Source organism: Pseudopodoces humilis, chromosome 6 (genome assembly GCF_049639895.1).
Source record: "Pseudopodoces humilis isolate 2021_Gansu_Grassland_sample_001 chromosome 6, ASM4963989v1, whole genome shotgun sequence".
In the NCBI taxonomy this organism is placed as follows: domain Eukaryota; kingdom Metazoa; phylum Chordata; class Aves; order Passeriformes; family Paridae; genus Pseudopodoces; species Pseudopodoces humilis.
This window is the reverse complement of record NC_142205.1, coordinates 6400323-6418902: the sequence shown is the minus strand read 5'-3', so window position 1 is coordinate 6418902 and position 18580 is coordinate 6400323. Positions and strand designations below refer to the sequence as shown.

At 34.9% G+C, this 18580-nt stretch overlaps 2 protein-coding genes across 2 annotated transcripts; both read left to right on the top strand.

Moving 5' to 3' along the window:
- The first annotated feature begins 306 nt into the window (after nt 1-306).
- On the top strand, nt 307-7576 carry SPON2 (spondin 2). Its single transcript, XM_088057036.1, has 6 exons — nt 307-422; nt 1221-1446; nt 1807-2030; nt 2299-2490; nt 3469-3643; nt 5665-7576. Exons 2-6 carry the CDS (start codon nt 1224-1226, stop codon nt 5841-5843), a joined length of 993 nt encoding a protein of 330 aa, XP_087913162.1. The 5' UTR covers nt 307-422; nt 1221-1223; the 3' UTR covers nt 5844-7576.
- Nucleotides 7577-10762: 3186 nt separating this feature from the next.
- LOC102100224 (transmembrane emp24 domain-containing protein 11-like) lies at nt 10763-17309 on the top strand. The gene is made up of 5 exons (XM_005517912.2): nt 10763-10919; nt 11782-11882; nt 12605-12730; nt 14792-14938; nt 15807-17309. Exons 1-5 carry the CDS (start codon nt 10790-10792, stop codon nt 15954-15956), a joined length of 654 nt encoding a protein of 217 aa, XP_005517969.1. The 5' UTR covers nt 10763-10789; the 3' UTR covers nt 15957-17309.
- Nucleotides 17310-18580: the final 1271 nt, after the last annotated feature.

Here is an 18580-nt window from a genome sequence, read left to right as displayed (position 1 = left end):
GTTTCTCATTTAAAGAGTATTCACTAGAACTATTTCAGTGTTGGAATCAGTTCATTTGTATAGCTTGGAGGCATTAATAAGAGCAGAGAACTGTAAAGGCACCAGAAAACTCAAACTGTTACTAAGAATCCAAGGTATTTTTAAAAAGCATTTTGTCTTTTCGGCATCTCAGTCTTCTGATAAGGAATCTGAACCAGCTGACAGACAGGAAACCTCTGCTAGTCTATCCAGAGGGACTGCAAACAAGAAGATGGCATGATTTTTGCAAACCTGGAAAGTCTAAAGATTGCAATAATTGTTGGACCAAAGGGACCCTCTTCAGGCATAAATAGCAAGACTCCTACTGTCTTCTCTTGCAGAACAACTCAGCTGCCAGCAAAAGCAGGTGCTCTCCCCCTACCAGTGCTCCAGAGGAATATTTAGTGAGTATTCATAGCTATTTTTGCAAACTAATATATTACTAGTGATTTACTTAAGTTTGTATAGTTTTCTCAAAGGACAAAGACATTTAAAAATCAGTTTTTAAGGCTGTTATTTTAAACAGTTGGTTTAACAGTCTGATGCAATTACCATGTTAGTTTAAAAACAAAATTTGCACAACCTATGACAGTAACTTTTAAAAAGTACTGATTTTTAAAAAAAGTGTAGTTTAAACAATCTCAATGAATTACAGTGTTTTAAATTCATATTATGACAGTAAAGTAATTTATATAAATATGAAATGTATTTGATTTTAAATGTTATGCTATAAAACAGCCTTTGTAGAACATAAATTTAAAATAAATCATTTCTTTTGGCAAAGTAACCTGCAATTTAATCTTTAGAGGAATAAATATACCACTAATGTTTTCCACAGAAACAGTTGCTACTCTAATTAAATCAAGATGTGACTCTAATCAGATTTCAAAAGAAAATCAGAAACAGATTTTTCTCTGAGGTAGTACTATGAACAAGAATAAGATATTTTTATTTTCATTTTCATTAGAAACACTTGTGCCAGGTAAAGTTACAGGTTTGTAGTATATAGCATGGAAATAACAAATCTGAAAGCATTATAGTAATGTTTTTCAGAAGCATAGCAAATTTTAGTGTTTCAGATATCTGCTTTCTCTTTGGTTATAACTTATGCCACATTACATTTTATTAGGTAACTGTTATAATTTTTGAGTTTTAAATGACGAATATGGTAACACTTTTTTTTCTTTCTTTTTGTGTGGAAGGGAATGGAAAACTTGATGTTTGTCTACTGCTCCTGTAAAGTTCTCTGGACAGTACTTGTAACAATGCTGGGTTATGCCAGCAGCCTGCCTGTGGGGGAGGATGCTCTTTGCACAGCAGAGGAACTTGCTAAGTACAGGATAGTCTTCACAGGGAAATGGAGTCAAATTGCTTTCCCTAAGCAGTATCCACTCTATAGGCCCCCAGCACAGTGGTCATCCTTGCTAGGTAAGTGAAGTATGAACAGTTTCAAGAGCAGATAAGCCTTTTGACCTCTGTGGTCTTTTTTTCATTTATAGTTATGTAAGATAAGCAATGAAAAAGGGGCAAAAAAAAGCACCAAATTTATTAAGAATGAAATGCAGATATTGAAGTATCCACAATGTCTTCAAAAATTTATGACTGTTTTCAATTTACTTGTGTTTTCAATTGGCTGCAGCTGAAAGAAGCAGTGATACGCCAAATGTTTTAGTGTTCACTCAATTTTATACACTTTTTTTTTAACCTCAGAAATAAAACAGAGAAAATGAAGAAATAGGGACATTCTAAATCAGACTTTTATATCATGCCATGTATTCACTCAAATAGGTGTTACTCATAGTTCTGACTACAGCATGTGGAAAAAAAATGAATATGCCAGCAATGGTGTACGTGATTTTGCTGAAAAGGGTGAAGCATGGGCATTAATGAAAGAAATAGAAGAAGCTGGAGAAAAAATTCAGAGTGTACATGGAATCTTCTCTGCTCCTGCAATTTCCAGTGGTACAGGACAAACCTCTACTGAATTAGAAGTGCATCCAAGACATCCCTTAGTAAGTAAATGTACATATTCATTTAGAAAGTTTATTTTATGTTACCAGCAACCAAAATTAAATATTTGAGTTCCCACTTGTAGGAACAATATAATGAAAAAGAGTTACTAAAAAGTGTGTCACGTTGCAAGGAGCACTGTACAGCTTCTATAAAGTAGAAGAGCAAAATGGCATTTTTTCAAGAATTTTGAGTGAAAATCACTATAAGCAGGACTGAAGCATTCCAAAGCAGGTGATGCAATCCTGATGGATCATTTTGTTTCATTAGGTTTCATTTGTTGTACGAATTGTTCCAAGCCCTGACTGGTTTGTGGGTATTGACAGCCTAAATCTCTGTGAAGGAGACCACTGGATGGATGAAGTCTCAGTAGATCTATTTCCATATGATGCTGGAACTGACAGTGGATTCACATTTTCCTCTCCAAACTTTGCCACTATTCCACAGGACACAGTTACAGAGGTAGGTGCATAGACATAGTTTAGCACTTCATACTGATATGTTTTGAGTCTTCCCTTTAAAAGGTAATTATTCTAAAATTATGAAACTGATTTCACTATTTAAGAGTGCTGATGCTCTCTATATATGGATTTATTACACAGCTGATAAACCTACTGTTTTATCTTCTGAATCTTTGAAATTTATTAGGTAAATGTAAATGGTTCATGAGAATTTGTCTCTACATTTTCTGGAAAAGCTGGAAAAATTTAAGATGATATTTAACAGTCCTTAAAGTGCCAGGAAAATGAAAATACTCACAAAAGTCCTGACACCACCCAATGTGAATCTAACCATGAAAATTCTTTGTAGTGAATACTGCTGTGAGGAGGAGTTTTCAGTTGAAAGCACTGCTGAAACCTGAAACTGTTACATTTGAGAGAGAGAACCTAAAGGAAAGCAGAGAACTTCACTGTGGTGACACTGCTTTTAATCTCTTTTGCTCGTTTCATCCTCTCTATGCCTCATACTTTGCCTTTGCCATTTAAGAGTGGTGGCAAATGAAGGATTTTGATTCAAGTGTTTTGAATACTGTAAGTGTTCACTTAATCCTTTCTTAAAGGTGAGTTTTTCAGGCAACAAATGCTGTGCTAATGAGTAATGAGGAAAGGAAGAGAGAAGCATTTGGCCTCTCATATCCATATGACAGCTCCTATTGCATACCTAATATTATTGTTTAATACTCTGTGTTCTTCTTTTAATAACGTCCAATTCTTTTTATCAAATAATTTCATACATTACTGTGTTGGCAGGACCTCCTACCACACCCTTGTATCCAGTCAAGTATCCTGCATTAAAAGTTCTGGGATGACCAGCATAGTTATGAGGTTCATAGAAACTGGTTGTATGCAAATTATTTGCCAAAAAGTATTAGCGTGATTTATAAACATGATTTTACACCTACCTTCTTATTCTTTTAATATTCCTCTTTTTATTTCACAGATCACTTGTTCCTCTCCAAGTCACCCAGCAAACTCATTTTATTATCCCAAACTCAAAATTTTGCCACCTATTGCTCAAGTAACAATGGTGAAAATAAAGAAAAGCCAGCCAGGTCTTTCTGCACCTTTTATTAATCTTCCAGCTAAAAGCAATGAAATAATAGACATTGTCTCAGGTAAGTGATTAGTAGATGTTCTCAATTCTGGTATTTCCATTCACTCAGAAGCATGCAGAAATCTGGCAGGTGATGTGGATGAAACAGGTGATCAGGCAGAATATTCTCCTGTCTGCATAGGAGTAGTTGCTGGCTCACAAATGGGAAATAAAACAAGCCAGTCAATATAAAAGAGAATTCCTGAAAGAATAAGTGAGGGATTGCATATTTCAGCTGTGGTTCAAAGGACTGGGCTATATCCACAGTAAGAGCTAACCAATCCTTTGTGTCAGTGTAGCTCAGTGAATTTTATAAGAAACAAATGGCACTCAATCAGCATTCCCAAGTTCTTTGCAACTTTGAAGTAAATATTCATCCTTAAGGTTTTACATGAAAATGAAGTCAAGAACCATTATTGTTGTCTCATTCTGGGTCAGAGTTTGGCAGCTATGTGCAATAAAAGTTTATATAATTCAATTGATTTGGACGTATTTTCAATAGAAACATAAATCCTAATAACAAAATTAAAATCCTCATTTTCATTTTCTCAAAAATATTAGCTAATAATCTTGAGTAGGTAGGAAGACATGCAAACTACTGACTCAAGCCAATCATAAGGATGATTTTAAAAACTTGGAATTAACAAATATATAATTAACACAATATTTGCTCCAAGGGAGCAATGTATTCCTAAAAGAGTTGCCATATTCCAGGAACTTCTCCAGAATGTCTGGAGATTGCATGTCTCTAGCACTGTGCTGGTCACCTTACAACCACTAAAATGCAGCTCATTCTCTACACAGCTAATGTGTTATTTATAATTTAATAAATGTATTTATCAATTTAAAGTGAATTAATGTATTTCTATTAGTAAACAAGACATATTCAAAGTGAGTGTGCATACCTTATTTGCAGTTGTATATCTTTTTCATAAGATTTGAAAGGAACATTTGGCCCTGTTCACGATATAAATTTAAAACTGCATTTAAAGTATGGTATTTCAAAACCCATTTTTAATCACAAATTCCCACTTTATTGTATATGAACCATTAAATCAGTCTGTTTAAAAACTTACTTCAGAATCAAAAGGGAAGATTTAATTATCAGAGGTCAAGCAGTATCTCTCATTCCCTCTAGAAACACAGGAGTAAGTGATGAGAACAGAAGTGGTGAGTTCACTGTAATACCAGAAATTTATACCAGGAGTCACACATTGAGTGTGGCATTTAAAGATGGGCCTGGGCACAACTGTTTTACCCACAAATGCTGTAAGAGGCAGTTTTGATGCAACTTCCTGTGACAACTAGTATTTTAATTTAACCTGCTAAGAAATATTCACATACTTTTTATGATTTTTATTTTAGATAGAAGCATACATTTATGGATAGTACTTCCGAATTTCTAACTTCTTTTCTTGCACCAAATTAAAACTATATTGAAAATCCTTCCAGCATTAGAAAACTTCTAGTGACAGACTATCCTTATTGGCAAAGTGTACACACCAAAAAATAGCATGATTTAAGGATAAAAAGTGGGATTTTATGTCTGAAGTAAATAGAACAAAATTAAAATGGAATTTGATATGAACAACTCTAGGAACAATAGCTGACTGCAAAGAAATATAAATATACCAAAATAAACCAGATAAAGCTTTTAATCCCATTATTTTAGTAAGCCGTGCAAAGGAAAATGAGTTATAAAAATTGACAGTAAACATTTTTTAAATCAATCTTTTGAGTACAGTAATTTTAAGCATAATTTTATTTAAAGAATTCTTTATTTTCATTCAAGACATAATATGCTTCAGTCCTGATATAGTACCTTAGATAGGCTCTAGACTGCAATAACAATACCGATGAGTTTAGAACCTGAAACCAGACATTTTTTTAAATTTACGAGACAACACACTGATTTCATTAATATCACATGTATTTTGTATAAGAAAGGATGCTGTTTGATGATGATTCCTTAATGCTTTACCAGCTGTGTATTTGACTTAAGTACATCTTGATGTAGTTACCTCTTTGCTGTGTGTATTGCAGAAACACCCCTGGACTGTGAGGTTTCACAATGGTCTTCCTGGGGCCTCTGCAGAGGGGTTTGCAGAGAAACAGGGACCAAGATCAGAACTCGTTTTGTACTTCTTCAGCCTGCCAATAATGGAATGCCTTGTCCCAGCCTGGATGAAGAAACAGGATGTGAACCAGAAAATTGTGTCTGAAATAAAGGAAAGATGATAATTAAGATAATTTAAAAGTAGGATAAAATTAAATCTAAACTACAAGTCAATCAATGTTCTTTATAATTTGGATATGCTGCACTATTTTGCTGAAAAGCTGTATTAGAGTGGTTTTGAAAGTTTTTATTTAATATCAAGATTCTGGGGGGTTAAATTCCTAAAGTTTAGAATGCCAAAAGTACTGGATAAATTACAGGCCAAAAACCCCCAAATAAACCCTTCCTCCAAATACACTGTAAGTTCTTGGAGTACCCTCTAGTGGCAGAAAAGAAGACATTTCTAAGGATTGTACTTCACACTTTTAACTTCACAGTAAAAATCTTTCAGTCACAGAATCTAAACTAATAACCTCCTTAAATATTGTAATTTGTTTATATACAGCTATTTATATCTAGAAAATAGGTTTTTTTCCTCTAAATTATGTTTTTTATAATTTATTGGCAATTTTGTTGTCTTTCTAACCTTGCTTAATGTACATTTCTTCAGAAACTATTTACAAAAGTCAGAGTGACCAGATGTTTGTAGTGTGGTTAAGATAATAATGGAACTGAGTAAACTTGTCTTGAGACTTTTGGATGTATGAAAATGTTTTTTTCTTTCTCAAAAGTGAGAAGAATAACTGCCATGAGGACACTCGGCCAACAAAATTACTAGAAAAAAAATCAGAAGTGTGAATAGTAGTATAAAACATTTGAGGTGAATTAAGAGTGTTAGATGAGATTCAAAAACTGATTGTTGGTGTGTGTCCCTCATGAGACAACTTTAATCTCAAATTTAACGTTGTTGGCCGTAACATAAATTATATCATTAACCTTATATATGCAGTAAATGTGTCCACGTTTCTTTATATGTGTTTGCTGCTATTTGTGTATATATTACCTAAAATTGAGGTATGCACAACTCTAAAAAAACACTTCAGAAACTGTTCCTGACTGCAAGTTTTAATGCTCAAATAACTTATAAAATGTATGTAACATATGGCTTATGAAGAAATGTGGCTACCAACTAGGAAAAGAATTTTGGAATAATACTTATTCAGTAGAATAAATTTAAAGTCAGCTCACAAAACTTTTATAGCATACTGCAGTTTTAAATATACAGCACAGATATTGATGAGGGGAGTTGATTTGAGTAGGTTTGTTCTGGAATATACCACATACAAGATAATTTCTCTTGTCCTTAAAGGAGCACACTGTATTCCCCATAGGGCTGAAACATTTAACATTTCTCTGTATTTTTTTTCCAAGGAAGATATCTTGCAAAGACACAAATAAATTTGAAACTTTATCAGACTAGACTCTACTGGTCCTGCAAATGCTGATAAATACACAGTTGTTAGAACTAAGTGTAGAAGCTTCTGCTCTTCTCTCATTCTTTAGATTCCCACTGTTGTCTGTTGTTCAAAATTATTTCACTTACTCCTGTTATCATACCTATTTTTTAAGCTCCCCCTATTTCCACTCTATAATGGGAATAGTGTCACTACACTATTCTGTATTTAGGTAATCATCAATATTTGTTTTTCTTCTTTTTATATTAGTTTTAACCATTCTGTGTTTTCCGTTACACTTATTTACTACATGTTTACACATTTACTATCATATCAGAAAACATAAGCATATATTGTAGTATCTATTTAAATATTCTCAGAGGGTAGGAGCTTTCAAATTGATTGTCAAGAGACAAATTAAGCTCAATAAAGTTTTTTGGTCAGATATCAGATGCAATTCTAAATTATGCCTTAGGAAAAACAAACTCAAAATCCACAAGATATCCTTTGAGGTACTTTCCTGGAAGATCTCTAAACACTGCAGTTTTGCTTCTTTACATGCCCAGAATAAATAAAGGCCCAGGCCCAGTAAAAGAATACCTGGATTTGCAATAACATACAACCTGAAACTGGGATTTCAGTCCTACAGAATATAATTTGAGCAATGTTTGCTCAAACTCCTGGAGACAAAAGTTTTCCAAAGGACACTGAAGGAGAAAAGATGAGATAAGGACGCAGAGTAGAAAAAGAATATGTAACAGACCAACACACCTCAGAAATCTCCAGTCAGATACAAAGCTTTGTTATTTTAGGGTGTTTACATACATGAATATTCACTCCAGCTTCCTTCAAAAGCAGAAGTTTCCTATCTGGCCAGTTACCTGGATATGGGGTTTTTTTTTGTATGCAGTAACTTCAGGAGACCTTGGTAAATATATTCTTTAAGGATGCCCCTGTGGCTGTGTATTGCATGGCCATAAATATAGTTCCAGGTATTCCCTTTGCAAACCACAGGGATGGAGCCATTACTTGGCAAGACTGTGGATACAGTGAATGAAACACATTCCAGTGATGGAGCACATTTCTCATAGTATTTATCTATTAAAGGGATTAGTGAGGTACATGATCCCTGCATGGCTATTGCTAGGACTTTGTAGCTTCAGCAAACTCGGAATTCCCTTAAAAATTTTGGGACCAGAAAGAAACACAGAGAAGTTCTTCCTTCCTTTTCCCTTATATCTCATGTTACAGATGGTTGGCAGCCAAGATGCTGAGGTCCTAAATAAACGAGATTTAGGGAAGGAAACAGAAAAATTAATTCCTGGGTTAAGCTAATCTCAGAAAGTGCTTTGGAAAGAAGCTTGAAATGGATTTGTAAAGACAATTATTTTCAAGAATATTTTATAGAAAGAATCAGCTTTGATGCCTTGGCAGATATTCTTGCAGAATGGAAGACGTGGTTAATGGTAAGGCATAGCAACAAAAACTCCCCACAGAATTAATCTGTGGTCCTACAGAAATAATCAACACCAAATTAAATTCCTATAATGGAATAAGCGTGCAAACAAATGATCTGAGAGTATCTGACGCTATTCAAGTTAAAATGCTTCATTTCATTATATTCCCAGTCCCAGGTAATTGAAGTACATTGAGAATATCTGACCTATCATGAATGATCCAACATAATAAAGTAACTCAAACTATTCCATGACAATATTTAACACTCTCAAGACATAACTCTAACACTTGATACAGCAATTCTGATGTTAGCCAGATCTTGTTCAGTGGGATTTTTGCAGTATGCAGAAGTTGTGTCCATGACAATTTACAGGAACTCTGAATGCCTAAGATAAAAGAAAGCTCTCAGTACGCTGCACAACAACCTGATTACCTGGAGATTGAATTATTTTTGTTTGCTTGAAGTCCAGCAGCCCCACTATGCCAGCATTTGCTAGGCAAAAGTACAGAAGGAATGTGTCTGTTCCAGTGGGTCTGAGCAGAATGAAGGATGAATTGGTGTCACCTTGTATATCTTGTGTTCTAGCACTGGAACTCAGAATTTTGCAAGCCACAAGTGTTAAGAAAAAGCTAAAAGGATGATTGGTCAAGTAGATCACAATCCTCAGACATACCTATATTTCCTGCAGGTATGAGTATGGCATGAGAATTTATGCAGGTGCATGACAGTCAACATATCCTGTGTCAGAGGGGCAAAATTCCAATGATATGACAAGATCCTGTATAATCTAAAATTATTTCTAATGGGTAAGTGCTAAAGTAGTAACGGAGTCCTAACATCCCCCCTGACATTATAAAGATTTGATAGCCATGAGATACAATTTTTATCCCTTTATACTTAACTGTATGGAGTCAAAGAAATAATGTGTAAGGAATCAGTTCTCCTTGTATGACAGCCTCTCAATATGGGGATGCTGATGGGTGATTTTTGGAGGTGAACTAATACTTGTGCTGCAGCTTCCATGAAGATACTTCATGCTGTGAAATGGACTGAACCCAGGATGGTCCAAAGCGTGCCAGTGTTACACAGACACTCCTTTATTGAGACAGCTTCATAGATGGCAGGTGCAGTGAAGGGCAATAACCACAAATCAGTCCTACTTTTGCAGACATGAAGTAATCCAGTAGGAGTTACCATCCCAAAATTTTTATTTAGGTAGCAGATATTGAAGATGAAGGGCTGTCCACCCTTTTTCCTTGTTACAAAAAAAATACATGTTCTTGTGCAACTGGGATAACAAATTTTATGAGGAAAGATGGGTCCTCCTGACTGGAAATGATGCCACAGGTGGATCCTCCCTGCTGGAAAATGACCATTTCAGAGTGATCTCTATTTACAGGACAAGGAACATTTGAGTGATAAGTGAGTTTGTCATCAGACATACACATTGGTCAATATGAGTACCAAGAATAAAAATAAGAACCTCAATCACTGTTTGATTTACACTATTACTTTCTTCAGAGAATGTATTAGGAAGTATCTAAAAAATAGTCATTCTTATGTAAAAAAAATCTTATTCTGAAAGTGTTAATGTTGTTATTTTTCCTTGCAATATCATATTCACTAATGTTATTTGATAATTTAACAGATTATTTGATTATTCAAGTTCTTTTGATTTCTTTATAGTTCTTTTATGTAGTGCCTGTGGGTTTTATACAGATGCCTACATTTGTACAATGATTTAGGATGGCAATTAAAAGTTTGCTTAATAAAAGAGGAGTTAAGCTTTGGAATAATTACCTAGAATAAATGGGAAATAATAATTTCATTTAAGTTGAAAATTGAACAGTTTATGGAAAAAGGTGGCCAATGTAGTTGCCTACATAATCTAGGGAACTGATCTCGAGCACCTGAGAGGCCCTTTCAGTTTCATGCTCTTCTAAGAGTATAAAATAAATTTTAATCTAGATGCTGGGAAAGAAGAAAGATTTTAAAAGGTGTCTTTTCCATGTTATCTCATTCCCCAGAACATGCTGTAGTTATTTATAAATGTGTAACCACCAGCTGCCTTTTCTCACAGTTTTTTTTCTCTCTCAAAAATACTCTGATAAGCAGCAAACAAGGAACAACACAGGACTACAGGCATTTGTATGTAGCTATTTATCTTCAAAAGCAGTACAGCAGGGATATATAAAAAACATGAAAAGCAAATTAATAGGATTTCTTATGAACTTTTGGATTTCTTTTTCACTCGCTTTGTATTTTCACATTGGAGAAAGAGAAGAGAAATGCATAATTGAAGATATTCCCAGTGACACCTTGGTAGTTGGTAGGTACCTGTCAATGTTTTATGATGATCTAACCCATGCAATAACAAAGATAACTGGAAATGTAACAGCAATTTCTGTGATTGATGAATATGGTAAAAAACCAGAAAAGGGCACTCTGAAAATAACTCTCTGCAGCAGGGATTAAGTTTAACATCCTCAAATATTGTGTGTATCCAGCACACAAAGAAATGCGGGTTTTCAGAGTGCTTTACTGACTAAACAGGGAAAAATATTTCTTTTTTAATTCTACAGCTGTGGAGCTGTTGCTTCCATGTGTGCTTCTGCATGTTCTGACTGATGTACTCATTCATATCAGAATTTCTGTAACACAGCTTCCCCCATATGAATGGGAGAGTTACTTTTTTTGATAAATGCTGGTCTTAAAAGAGACAATTCACGATGTACTAAAGTTTCATTTCATCTCTGATATCAGAAGCACATTAAATTATTCTACAAGACTATAAATGTAAGATTTCAAGGGGATTGTAAAAAATAATACAAATGAATTCTTTTTTTAAAAATAATATGATAAGTGAAAGACAATCCATAAAACCTAATTGGAGTACAGCACATTATGCTTTTGGAGGTCTCAGTGTGCCTTCTAAAGGCTTATCTTCCCAGAGAATTAGGAGTAATCAGAAAGTTTTTCTTGTTAATTAACCCTTTTTTATAGTACTTTAGAACATTTTCTAGTGTAGTAAAAATTTATTGCATTACACTCTGTTATGAAGTGCCCCTGAGCAATATTAATCATAAACACATGAAACATATATATATTTGTATTTTTCCTGAAAAAGTGATGAAGATGTTTAACGTTAAACTATGTTTTATTTAACATATTTATCTATGCTTTTTATTCAGGCAATTACAAAGTACAACGCTGGGATATACATAAACATGACTTTCTTGAATCTGCTCCTGGTTTGGGAATGTTTGTGACTGTCACAAGTCCTACTGGTGAGGTAAAAATGCCTTATGAATGTTTCTTTAGGATTTATGACTTGACTTCTGGCACTGGCAGGCAGCACTATCTAAAAATAAAAGACACTTCTGGGGAAGAAGTAAATCTAATCTACCAGCTAGTTCAGCATTTTGATGCTGAAAGATAAAAGTAGAAAGAAATGATGATATTTGATAATTATGTGTATGGACAATTTTTGCATTACCACCAGATTTGGGAAGTAGTGTCAATAAGAACAATAAATGACAACTGACAAAACAAGTCTAATTAAAAATAAACCCCCCAAAATTCACTAATGAAATAAAATGGTACAGAATGCACTTGAGCAGCAGAAAGGAGTGCTGATGATAAACAAAACCGAAAGTCAAGGTCACCAAGGGGCTGCTCGTAGCCCTCACACAGAGCAGCTGCCTGAGCTGCCATGAGGTCCTGAGCTTTTCCAGCAATGGACAATTCATTTTCCTGTCTAGGCAAGGTCTCAGTTTTCAAACTTTGAATGTTTTAGAGAGCATTAGCTTTTGTATAATGCAAAATTATGTGGCATTTTAATGTTCACTGTGAGCTAAAATTGTTTAGTTTTCTCTAAATGTGTTCTGAAATTTGGATAAATTTAATGATATCAGCTTAACTGATTCCTTTTTAAATCCAATTCACTGTACTGTTTTTTGATTTTTTTATTGGTAGCAACAAACTACAAACCAAATGTATAAATCTAAATTGCAGGTACTGTTGTCAAAACTGTATGGGCCACAAGGGACCTTTTCGTTTACATCCTACTTCTCTGGGGAGCATATCATCTGTTTCCAGTCTAACTCCACAAGATTTGCAGTGACTGCAGGAAGTAAACTGGTAGGCGTATTTCCTAAATATTCTTGTACCAGGATAAATCATTTACTAACAGCAGAGATTTCAAACAGGATTAGAAGTTGGTCTAACTTCTAGCAGATAATTCAACACTTTCAGTGATTAAAGAAAGCAAACACAGAATTATGCAGATGAAGAGATAAAATGACTGTTCTCATATTTAAGAAGTCAGCATTCAAGTGGCAAGATTAAGGGTAGAGAGATTTAATGTTTCTATTGTGCTTTGGATGTGAAAGGTTCTGATCAATAAGAACAACTAATTTGGATCAAAAAGACATATTTAAGATTGACTAACACAATCACTCATCATAAAGATATTCCATGTATTCGCTCAGATTGGATTCCTAATGAATATTAACATTTTAGTTTTTAAAATTATATTCAAATGAAGAATATGTCAGCATACTAGTTATTGTCTACTACCAGCAAAGCTGGTTTTAATGCAGATTTGGGGGGGGGGGGAAGCCATCAGAGGTGATATCGTGGCTCTATGGATTGAGCAAAAAAAAAAATTATAAATGCTGTTTTGAAATTTTATCTATTTGCTGCTTCCCAAAACCAGCAGATAACTCTCTAGAGTGGTTTGGGCTGGTTTTTTTTCTCCTCAGCTCACAACAAAATAGTTAAATAGCCAGCTAAATATAAATATCTTCTAAATATGTTAAGGTAGGCTAAATCTCATCCTAGCTGTGCATTTTGGAAACGTAGATAACACAGAAATAACTACTGGAGTAGGATTATTACACTGGAATAACAAAGTGTTCTCACAGGCTGATTGACAGAAATTAATGGAAATCGAGTCATATACATTGCAAAAACGATTAGGTCTAATCATAAAAAAAAAATAATTGCGGAGCTTATCAACTAGAAAGAGTAAGGGGATTAAGCTTTGGTTGGTCACAGTTAACTATGCACCATGAATGTGATTCTGAGGATGTGCAGGTGATTTTTATCTGCTATAGATGGGGTGTATTAACATTATTTTACAAGATACATGTACCATCTAGAGTTCTGACCATCCTTTATGAAAAAAGCCAAGAGATGCAGGGAAGAACATTAATATCACAAATATTTAATAATGTTGTTTGAGAACACAGAAATCAAAAAAGGAAAATATTGTCCTTTTTAATTATATCTGGAGGAATAAAGATCACAAAAGGAAAAACGTTCTTTAGTGAAGGTAAATCTTTTACTTTTCTTCATAAGAACCAGATGGTTATCTGAGCTCCTTCAAACGAAAATAAAGAAATTAATGGACCACAAGGTTGTGAGATGGATTTCTACCTACACAGTTAGGTGACTTCTAGACAGCTGAGAATGCTCTTCATTTGTGGCTGATCTCTGAGCAGACCTAATTTCTATTATGGTAATATTAATTTCTAGGGTTTTGAAAATTATTTGTTTGGCTAAAACCTTTTAATTTTCCCTTAGGTACTAATTGGCTTCCAGGAGAAGTTTCTCTTACTAGTTTTAGAAGAATTTTTCATTCATGCCAAAATAAGTTGCATAAAATTGCAAGTTCCATTCTTTTCTTTCTATGGTTCTGTTGCTTGGCTGGATTGAAGCATTCTTGCTATAGATCATACAATAGTCTAGAGAATATTGGGACATTTTCCAGCCTGGATAAATAACGTGAAGAAAACAGTTATGTGAGGGAACCTAAAACTGTATTTGTAATAAACCTCCCGCAGTACTATTAAATATGCAATATAAGGATGAAATGTGAAATATAATGAGCAGTCCTTTTTTTTTTTTAACTATTTTGGACAAAGGCAACATTTTAATAGTGGTTGAATCAATACTAGCATAAAATAATGCCCTAACATTAGTGAAGATTGTAAATTTGTGTAACTAATTTAAAAATAAAATTAAGAAATCCTTCAAATTTTCCACCTGATTCTAATTTTAGGAGGGATTTTTATAAGCAATTAAAACTATTTTCCTGCAATGATCTGAAGGGGAAATTATCATTTGTTTCATTTTTATTCTAAGGAATTTTGAAAAAGCAGAAGGTACAGTAATGAGGACATTTTTTTCTGTTTGCAGCGTATCCACTTGGATATCAGAGTTGGGGAACATTTTTTGGATGAATCTGCTATTCAAGCCAAAGACAAAGTGAATGAAGTTAATGTCAGACTAGAGCATCTAATTGAGCAAATTCATCACGTAACCAGAGAACAAGACTATGAAAGAGTATGTATGTGCCCTAATGGAAATGTTAAAAATATTGTACATAGGCTTATTAATTTATAACGTATTATGAGGTTTATTATCCAATTGCAGCAGTATTTTTAACTAACTCATAAAAATATATAGCTATTTAACCAAAATAGCCTCCATTACCTTGCAAAAAATACTTTTAAGCGGTTACATTAAACTAATTAATCACTGTGGACTCATGCTTGTAGCAACAGGTGTTATTTTATAGCAGCAGGTGGTGTTTTAAAGCAGGATTTTCCTCGTAGAGTTTCCTTGGTCAGACTCAGCCACAGCAGCTGAGCAGGTGGCAGGTACCATTGTGGGTGATGCTGCCAGCTGTTGTTTCCACTCTGCCCTGCATGCACAAACTTTATTGAGTGGGGAAGGAAATGACTGAGTGTATATTTATATATCCCCATTAAGACAGACATAAAGCTGCCCTTCTTCAAACAAGTTACACCCAGTCACTTTTCTATATGCATAGAGATATACTGTGCTTGAAATATATCAATTAATTACCCAAAACCAGAAATCTGGCTGCAAAAGGGCTCTTAACAGCAAAATGGAAGTGACTGTAAACCTAAACAGGTTAACATCTGTACTAATGGAACATGTTTAGCACACTACATCTTCTGTGAACAAGGGAAGCTCTGTTTGCCTTCCTGCTTCAGGATGCAGCATGCCTGCTGCTCAGTTTTGATTTGTGAAGGTATCTACCATACAGATAAGTACAAACCTTCATTTTTGTCCACATGGAAAAATGCTTTTGTTCACCACTATGTAGAAGGGGGATGCTTTTCTAGTTACCATGAAACATACAGATGCCAAAAGGTAATAATTATGCTTTTCCTTTATTCTCTAGGAGCGTGAAGAAAAATTTCGGAAAACAAGTGAAGAAACCAACAGCAATATTTTGTGGTGGGCTATAGTACAAACACTAATCCTCATCTCCGTTGGAATCTGGCAAATGAAATCTCTAAGAGATTTCTTTATATCTAAGAAGCTTGTTTAAGTTCTATAAAGTCAATGCACAGATTCAAAAATTGCACACCATGTAACACTGAACATCTAAAGAAACCCTGCACCTATGAGAAAATTGCTTGTATAGAACTCTCAACCTTCTCTCATCTTCTGCTCTGATTCTAATTCTCATTTTTCCAGTTAGGGTACACCTCTGGCATCCCCTTACATTTTACTCCTTGAATCCCATGTTTTATCATATTTTTTCCCCCCTCTATGGATGTAAAGCTAAATTTAGAAGGAGTCAGTGACTAAGACAGCATTTAAGTTCAATACTTAATGAAGAACATTTAATTTAGGTTAAATCTAAAATAGAAATCTAAGATAAATTTTCCTAAGATTTTAAATTATTCTACTTGCTGAGTAATCTTATTTGGCACCATGAACAGTTCAGCACTTCAGACTGACTAGAATTCAGATAGTAAACAGAGAAATAATTACATCCCCTGCAGTGTTTAATTGGGTGAGAGTGTCTTGAACTCAATCTCTATATGCGTAACCCCTAAATATAATTGTGAATGCTTTCATGTAAAATATTCAGAGTTTGAACTGATCATTGGTGGCAGCAATTACCATGGAGAGAGATCCAGAAAAGCAATTTGGAATTATACTTACTTTTTACTTTCAGAAAAGCCCTAAACATTAGGCTATAGAATTGATGACGATCAGATGCCTCCCACAGTTGTTTATGTAAATTATAGTCTTTATGAAGTATGCCAACGTAACCCAAATTATAGGTTTCTTGGTAAACAATGACAATTTTATTTCAATTAATTCCTGCACTAAATGTTTCTGTGTTGAGAATTTTTATAATTTTAATTATTTAGCAACTTTACTATAACTGCCTACAGAAATTACCAGTTTTTGACTTAATTTTCCATTTCACTTATTGCAGCTTGGTTGCATATATCTTTATGCCCTAATTTAACTAGTATATGTACAAATAGCAGTGTGTCTACAGTATCATACAGTGACAAGTCAAAGGCTGTGGTTAAAATTGAGATAATTAGCTTGACAAAGCCGTAGTAGTAATAGGAAGGAGTTGGAGACGATTACATACCAGAACATGGAAGTCAAAGTTTCTAGAGCACTGTGATAGTGGAGTATTGTGGTTTGTTTTCCTACCCACTTTTTCAGACTCTTTTCTAGTTTAAAAGGTAGTGAAAGGTGAAATACCTGCAGACCAATTATTGTTCTAAAGGCACTGCTTTCCTTTCTTTCTTTTTTCCATCTTCCCACCTGTTGTTTTCTTATGAAAGGAAATTACATTCCCTGTAAGTCAACTTACATATCCAGCGTGGGAATTAAAATACAGCGGGTAGTATGTGAGAATCAATAAAATTGATACAAAGTAGAGACTAAAAGCAATGTTCCAGGGAACAAATCAATCCAAATAAAATCTTATAAAGCTACTCACTACATTGTGTCCTATTTTTAAAAATTCGGATACTTTGGTGGTGCTGCTTAGAATGACCAGTAAGTAAGTGTTATTAAATTAACTTTTATAGAGCACTCACTCACAACATGTCTTGTAATAACATCTTTGGTGGTGGGTAAGTAGGAAATATGTGTTAAAACCATATGGTATATGAAGTCCAAGAATAAAGTAATAAAGTATTGTGACAAGATTGTGGTTCAGACTTTAGCTGATATGTAGTGTAGGGCTCCTTATCACATTCCAATGTCAAACATAACTCATTTCACTTACAATACACTCCAGCTGGTAATCCAGGACAAGCAACATTTCAGGATTTATAAAACAGATGATCATGTTCCACCATATTAATTAGGTCTATACTCAAAAGAGTATAGATTCAGCACTGAGACTTGGGAGTCTTGAATATAACTTGTAATTGCTTAATTCTTTACTACTACTGGTACTACTATTATTAATCATCATCCTCATCATCATCATCTTTGCTTTTATGAAATGTTTTCAGTCTCCAAGATTTTTATTTAACTCCATAAAGCAGAAGCTGACTCACAGCTCCTTTGGGAAGCACTTTGGGGACAGAAACCTTTGTGAGGTTAAAAGCTTCCTCTGCAGTTTGTGGCTCTGTCATACCCAGAGCTACAGCCTGCACTGCAGCTCGGTCTGTAAGGGACTTCTTTCTCCTAAAGTTTTCATCGAGGGACACTAGCAAGCAATGGAGTATTTTCTTTTTTTTTTTGGTCGAAGAAATGAACCTCAAATGTCCTAAATCTCCTTGTTTTGCTCTTTTTCCACAACAGAAGATGCAATAGCAAACCTGTGATATAGAATTAATAAACTTCCTAGATTCTTGCATTTGAAAGAGTGAGAGACACAATTATTTTCTCCGTGGTTTTTTTTTTGCACCCCGCCATCTGCTGCCCCGGGCCGAGTGAGTAGGGCGGGGCTCCTGCTGAAGCCGCTGCCTGCAGCGCTGTGGGTGCAGTTCAGTTCCCCACGTTTGTGGACGGGAGCGGGACTGTCAGAGCACCGTCTGTGTCGGCACCGCTCCAGTTTGGTAGTGAGAGGCCAGAAAACCCAAATATTTTGGTGGGCGGGTGTGTGAGGACCAAGCTCTGCCGCCCTGAGGCCCCGCGGCGGGAGGGACGCGGGCCGCGCTGCCCTCAGGGCCGCCTCAGCGGGCG

Bases quoted from the DNA above. Each gene is read 5' to 3' on its own strand.
- SPON2 (XM_088057036.1), top strand. From the start codon at position 1,224: ATGGAAAACTTGATGTTTGTCTACTGCTCCTGTAAAGTTCTCTGGACA. The intron at 1,447-1,806 runs GTAAGTGAAGTA...TCACTCAAATAG, and splicing joins ACAGTGGTCATCCTTGCTAG to GTGTTACTCATAGTTCTGAC. The intron at 2,031-2,298 runs GTAAGTAAATGT...TTGTTTCATTAG, and splicing joins TGCATCCAAGACATCCCTTA to GTTTCATTTGTTGTACGAAT.
- LOC102100224 (XM_005517912.2), top strand. From the start codon at position 10,790: ATGAAAAGCAAATTAATAGGATTTCTTATGAACTTTTGGATTTCTTTT. The intron at 10,920-11,781 runs GTAGGTACCTGT...CTTTTTATTCAG, and splicing joins CAGTGACACCTTGGTAGTTG to GCAATTACAAAGTACAACGC. The intron at 11,883-12,604 runs GTAAAAATGCCT...TCTAAATTGCAG, and splicing joins TCACAAGTCCTACTGGTGAG to GTACTGTTGTCAAAACTGTA.